This window comes from Choloepus didactylus, chromosome 8 (genome assembly GCF_015220235.1).
Source record: "Choloepus didactylus isolate mChoDid1 chromosome 8, mChoDid1.pri, whole genome shotgun sequence".
In the NCBI taxonomy this organism is placed as follows: domain Eukaryota; kingdom Metazoa; phylum Chordata; class Mammalia; order Pilosa; family Megalonychidae; genus Choloepus; species Choloepus didactylus.
In genome coordinates, this window is record NC_051314.1 from 11,644,755 (window position 1) to 11,650,754 (window position 6,000).

General features: G+C 38.4%; 1 protein-coding gene across 1 annotated transcript in view; it reads right to left on the minus strand.

Annotated features, from left to right (window-relative positions):
- WBP2NL (WBP2 N-terminal like) overlaps positions 1 to 4,927 on the minus strand; it is a 31,831-nt gene extending 26,904 nt beyond the window's left edge. Inside the window, exons 1-4 of the mRNA XM_037847336.1 lie at positions 4,905 to 4,927; positions 4,470 to 4,578; positions 4,053 to 4,194; positions 3,760 to 3,852 (exon numbers count right to left, since the gene is read on the minus strand). Of these exons, the coding sequence (XP_037703264.1) occupies positions 3,760 to 3,852; positions 4,053 to 4,194; positions 4,470 to 4,578; positions 4,905 to 4,927 (367 nt within the window). The remainder of the gene's footprint in view (positions 1 to 3,759; positions 3,853 to 4,052; positions 4,195 to 4,469; positions 4,579 to 4,904) is intronic.
- Between the last annotated feature and the right edge of the window lie 1,073 nt (positions 4,928 to 6,000).

Consider the following 6,000-nt stretch of genomic DNA (forward strand, 5'->3'; position numbering starts at 1 on the left):
ATTCATAGGAGTTCATTGCGGTATTCTTAAAACCTTTCTACAGCTCTGATTTTTTTCCAAATAAAGTTAAAAGAAAGAAGAAGAGATTAAGGGTTCAAGGTCCATTTCCATCACTACATCACATTTGCTAACTGTAAATTATATAACATTTTGACTCGGTTTCCTCAGCTTTAAATAGGAGATTATGATAGTACCTACCTCAGAAGGTTGTTGTGAGTATTAAATAAGTTAACACATGCAAAGGGCTTGGAACACCGCCAGTGTATGGTAAAGCATTCAATAAATGTTAGCTAGCATTATTTCTAAAGTTGGACTCATTTCCTCTCCAGCTTAGGATGCCTCTTATAGTCTTGACCTTGGTTTATAGCATCATGATCCATTTAGTCTTCTAAGCCAAAAACTTCACTCCATCCTTCTGGGTATCCCCAGCACTTTGTTCTTGTCTCTGTTACAGCGCATGCCATAAGTATGATAATATATTCACGTATGGGTGTCTGTTTCTACTAGATTGTGGGCTCCTCAAAGGTGGGGGGCACTGGTCTGTATCTCTAATATCCAACAAAATGAATGGAACTGAGGAGGTGTTTTATAGAGACTTGATGATCAGCATAAATTAATGAATACATGACTGAGTAAATGAACAAACACATGAGGTCAATTCTTGCCAGGTTCCAAAACCACATATTTTTATATTGTTTGTTATGCTAGTTTTACATTCAGGTATACATTCCATTTGGTCATAATGAACTTTTTTCCACATACCATTCTATCATTTTTCCTACAGGTTTTTACATCCATTCTCTTAAACAAGAATAACAATAATTTTCATTTTTATTATTAATATATTGGTAAGCTTTGGGGATTAAAACCACAAATTGTGTGTGTTTAGAGGGGGTTTAAACCTAGAATCTCCTTAAATCTCTCTTATCACACCAATTATAAGCAAAATTTTGTCAGTAAGTGCTTTTCTTTTGAAGAAAGAATCCATAAATTTCATCAGATTCTCAAAGTGGTCTGTGATTTAAGAAACATTGCCTTACCTGTAACCCACAGAGTAGCACTACAAATATAAATAAGTGTCTGCATAATATACTGCTAAGGTATGACACTAGTACAAAGAGTTAACAACAGAGTGGATATATGGAACAACTACCCATTACATATTATAGATTATTAAATTTAATAGGAATATCTTACCAGCACTACACTAATACTAGGGATGATTAATTAGCAGCTGATAAGAGCTCTGGGATGTTTTGTGTTATGACAATTATTTTTAAATTGAGAGTGATGATTGTACAACTAAGCGAAGATAATGTGACACACTGATTGTTTATCTTGGACAGAATATATGCTATGTGAAATTAGGAACCCCCCACTTAATAAGTCAAGCACTCAATTTTGAGGCTTGCCCTTGTGAAACTTAGGGCTGTAAATGGGAGGCTAAGCCTTCCTATAATTATGCCTAAGAGGCACCTCTAGATAACCTCTTTTTTTGCTAAGATGTGGCCTTTCTCTCTCTAAGCCCAACTTGGCAAATAAATTCATTAACCTCCCCTCTACATGGGACATGACTCCCAGGAGAGTGAATCTCCCTGGTGACACAACTCCCAGGAATCAGCCTGGCCCTGGCAGCAAGGGATTGAAATGGCTTCTTGACCAAAAAGGGGAAAAGAAAGGTAGCAAAATAAGGTTACAGTGGCTAAGAGATTTCAAATACAGTCAAGAGGCTATCCCAAATGTTTCTCTTATGCAAGCTCCAGCTAGACATCCCAAATGGCCACAGTATGCCATGCCCTTACCAACAGTAGGCCTGAAATACCTAGGTCCCCATCTGAGATTCTATAAAAGTTTCACTCACTAAGTTTATCTTTCAGAAACTTAAATTCACCAGAGCGTTCCTATGCCAGACGAGTCCTAAAACCCAAAGGCAACAGCCTCTTTAGGAACAACAATCAGATGCAGCCCCCTTCCCCATAATGTTGACACCAACTTTCAATGTGAACAGTTTAGGGTGATCACTGCCTAGGCACTCTTGAAGATCGAGAAACAATTAAATGAGAGGGAGGGGTAGAAACAGATAAGATAGGATTTAACAAAGGATTACAAATACTGAATCTTTATATAAATGCAATTTTTTAGATGCTAGGGTATTAGAATAGCTAGAAGGAAATAACTGAAATAAATGGTGGAACTGTAACCCATAACATTCTTTGAAATTTACTCTACAGCTACTCAAATTGTACTTTAAAATTATCACTTTTCTGTATATATCTTATATTTCACAACAAGGAAAGATCTGAAACTGTGGAACTGTAACCCATAACATTCTTTGAAATTACCTGTATAACTACTTGTTAAATTGTACTTTGAAAGTTATCACCTTTCTGTATATATGCTATATTTCACAATAAGGAAATAACTGAAATTGTGGAACTGTAACTCCTAACATTCTTTGAAATTTGCTCTCTAACTACATGTTAAATAGTACTTTGAAAGTTATCACTGTTATGTACACAAGTTAAATTTCACAATAAAAAAGTATACAAAAAATACAACCTAAAAAAATTGCCTTATAAAATACAGCTTAATTTACTTAAAAATAATATGGGGAGGGAGTAAGTGTGAGTGGATACAGGTGAAACAAGATGTCCATGAATTAATAACTGTTGAAGCAGGGTGACGAGTACATAAAGGTTTAATATACCACCCTATTTATTATGTATATATGCATATATTTATATACTCTTTTTCAAAATAAGAAGTAAAAATGATAATGAAGCATCACTTCTGCCAGTCAGGCACTGAATATTTGAGTGTTTATCAAATTTCTGGAACTATGCTAGGCACTAGGGAGTTAGTGATGACTAAAAGAAATATGACCACTGCCCTATCAGACCTTCTATTTTTGTGAGGAAAACAGTCATTAAATAACAGGGAGACCTGGACTAACCTGGAGGGGCAGAGGAAGCTTCTCTAAGGAAGTGATATTTCAGCTGATACATGAAGCATGGGAAAGTGTTAGGCAAGTTCAGTTCCAGTGAGGGGTGGACGGCCAGGGAGAAGTATGAAGAGCAATCCAGGCACAGCAAGCAGTGTGAAGGTGCAGAGAAGACAGAGAATGAGGCACAAAAGAAGTCCATTCTGATTGGACTATAAAAGGTGAGAGAGAAGGAGGGGGATATGAAGTGAGGCTAGACTGAATAAAAGCATATCATAAAAGGATTATTTTTATTCTACGTGTGGAAGAGTACTTTGGTACATCCATTAGATAGGTGCTGTAGGGATGGCCTCTATCCCCTTCTCGTGGAAGACTGGCACTAAACCTAGTTCATAGCCAGAGTGGAGAGAAGACAAAAAGTCATACCAGAGAAAGAATAGCTATGGCAACTGGGGCTCCCTGACTAAAGAAGAGCCCATTCAATGGACATATGAGAGCAGTGTTCAAATGGACAAAGAACTATCAGGTCTCATTAGTCGTCTAAGTATCTGACTGTCAGCTTCCACTAGACTGAACACTCCTTCAGGGCAGGGAGGGACTGTATGTATGTAAGGAGAGTATGAATCTTTGTGTTCCCTGCATGGAGTATGGTACTTGGCACACAGTAGGTAGGCTCAGGAAATGCCAGCTGAATATCTGCACAACTGCCAACTGCCTGACCACAGAGGCCAGAAAACCTTGACTGGGCAGCAGTCCTACCTCAATTCCACAGACCTCAAAAGCCCAAAGGGCTCAATATTTTTATCAGCATCACTCACCAGCAGAAGCAGCTTTTGTCATCAACTGGGCAAACTGGATCGCACCTCCTTTTCGGAAGGATAATTTAAACATGGCCTGTCCTTCCCAGCCACCTGGGGGAAGAAATCGCACACCAAGTGACTAGCACAGCTGGCCACAGAAAGACAGCTACAAACGCTGAGAGCAGCACTACCCAAAGACGCAGAGCAGCTTTTGTTTGAATTCCAATATAAGCCAAGTCTGCATCTTAATCCTTCTGGAAGCTTTTAAGGAAAAAAAAAAAAAAAACATACTTCTGAGGAGGAACACTTACCATCCGGAGCTGCCATAATGGTTCCTTTAATGAAGTTGGGGGCAAAGATGGGTTGTTCAACAGAGCAGTCCTTCATCAGATTGAATGGCATCATAAAAGACAACATGGGATCGCTAACTGTGTGTGAAGTCACGAAGAGCACCTAAGAGATAGGAAAGAAACTTTGGAAAAAGTGTAGAGAATTTGTCCATGGACTGAGATATGTAAGAGCAAATCTAAGGATGAGGCTGCTCTGGCACCCTGGCCTAACTGAGAAACATCACTCATTTTCTTCTACCACTCTTCAATATGGAAAACCTTAAAAGTGCAAATGTTTAAAAACACTGTGTTAAAAATACTTCTGTTTAAAAACTTCCCTCCATTTTAAGGAAAACATACATAGAGTTCAAAGCAGATCAAAGTAGAAGTAGAAATTACCCGGTATGAAGTGAGAAACAACGTTCCCCTCTTTGTCCCACTAAAGAGAGTGGATCCCTCTGGCTGCCGTGGGAAGGAGAGCTCCACATCCCGACACTGCTGCAAGACACTGAGGAGAAGAGCACACAAATGAGAAGGCATTTAAAGTGACACATATAAAGCTTTTATAGCACAATTCCTAGCCCAAAGTAAGCACTCAGTAAATATTAGCTGCTGTTGCTATAGGTACTACTATTTCTATTATTATTGTAACTGACAACTCACTCACATTTTCCTTCTCTTCCTTTGTCTCTGGATTGATTTCTTTTTCTTGTCTAACCAACTTCTACTTTCAAAGTTTATTCATTTCTTGATTCTTATACTCTTGTGCACTAAGTATTATGAAAGAGAGGAAATGTTTCTTTCACTCTGGTAAAGAAGGTAAGGTGCACAGACTTTTCCAGTGCCCTCTGACTCATTGTTCCCTCTGCCTGTTGTGTTGTCTCCCCAATATTAATTTGACAAACTCGGACTCATCTATTCTCACATGTAGAATTCTGTTCAGTTTTTCTTCCATAGTAATTATTATGTATTTATGTGTATGTTTGTTCAATATCTCCCCCAAATGATCATTAGGGACCATGTATGCCTTCTTTGCCACTGTAGCTCAAACACACAGTGGGTGCTACTAAATATTTATTGAAAGAATGAATGAAACATAAAGGCAGATAATAATAGAAGCAATATATGATATGCATCACATAAATTGCACAAAAATGTCATAGCAACTTACTGGAAGGAGAGATTAATTTTGGTTGAAGTAACTAGGAATGGCCTCAAAGAAAGGTTGTGATATGAGCTGATTCTTTTTTTTTTTTTTAATCTTCATTTTATTGAGATATATTCACATACCACGCAGTCATACAAAACAAATCGTACTTTCGATTGTTCACAGTACCATTACATAGTTGTACATTCATAACCTAAATCAATCCCTGACACCTTCATTAGCACACACACAAAAATAACAAGAATAATAATTAGAGCGAAAAAGAGCAATTGAAGTAAAAAAGAACACTGGGTACCTTTGTCTGTTTGTTTGCTTCCCCTACTTTTCTACACATCCATCCATAAACTAGACAAAGTGGAGTTTGGTCCTTATGGCATTCCCAATCCCACTGTCACCCCTCATAAGCTATATTTTTATACAACTGTCTTCGAGATTCATGGGTTCTGGGTTGTAGTTTAATAGTTTCAGGTATCCACCACCAGCTACCCCAATTCTTTAGAACCTAAAAAAGGTTGTCTAAAGTGTGCGTAAGAGTGCCCACCAGAGTGATCTCTTGGCTCGTTTTGGAATCTCTCTGCCACTGAAGCTTATTTCATTTCCTTTCACATCCCCCTTTTGGTCAAGAAGATGTTCTCCATCCCACGATGCCGGGTCTACATTCCTCCCCGGGAGTCATATTCCACGTTGCCAGGGAGATTCACTTCCCTGGGTGTCTGATCCCACGTAGGGGGGAGGGCAGTGATTTCACCTTTCAAGTTGGCT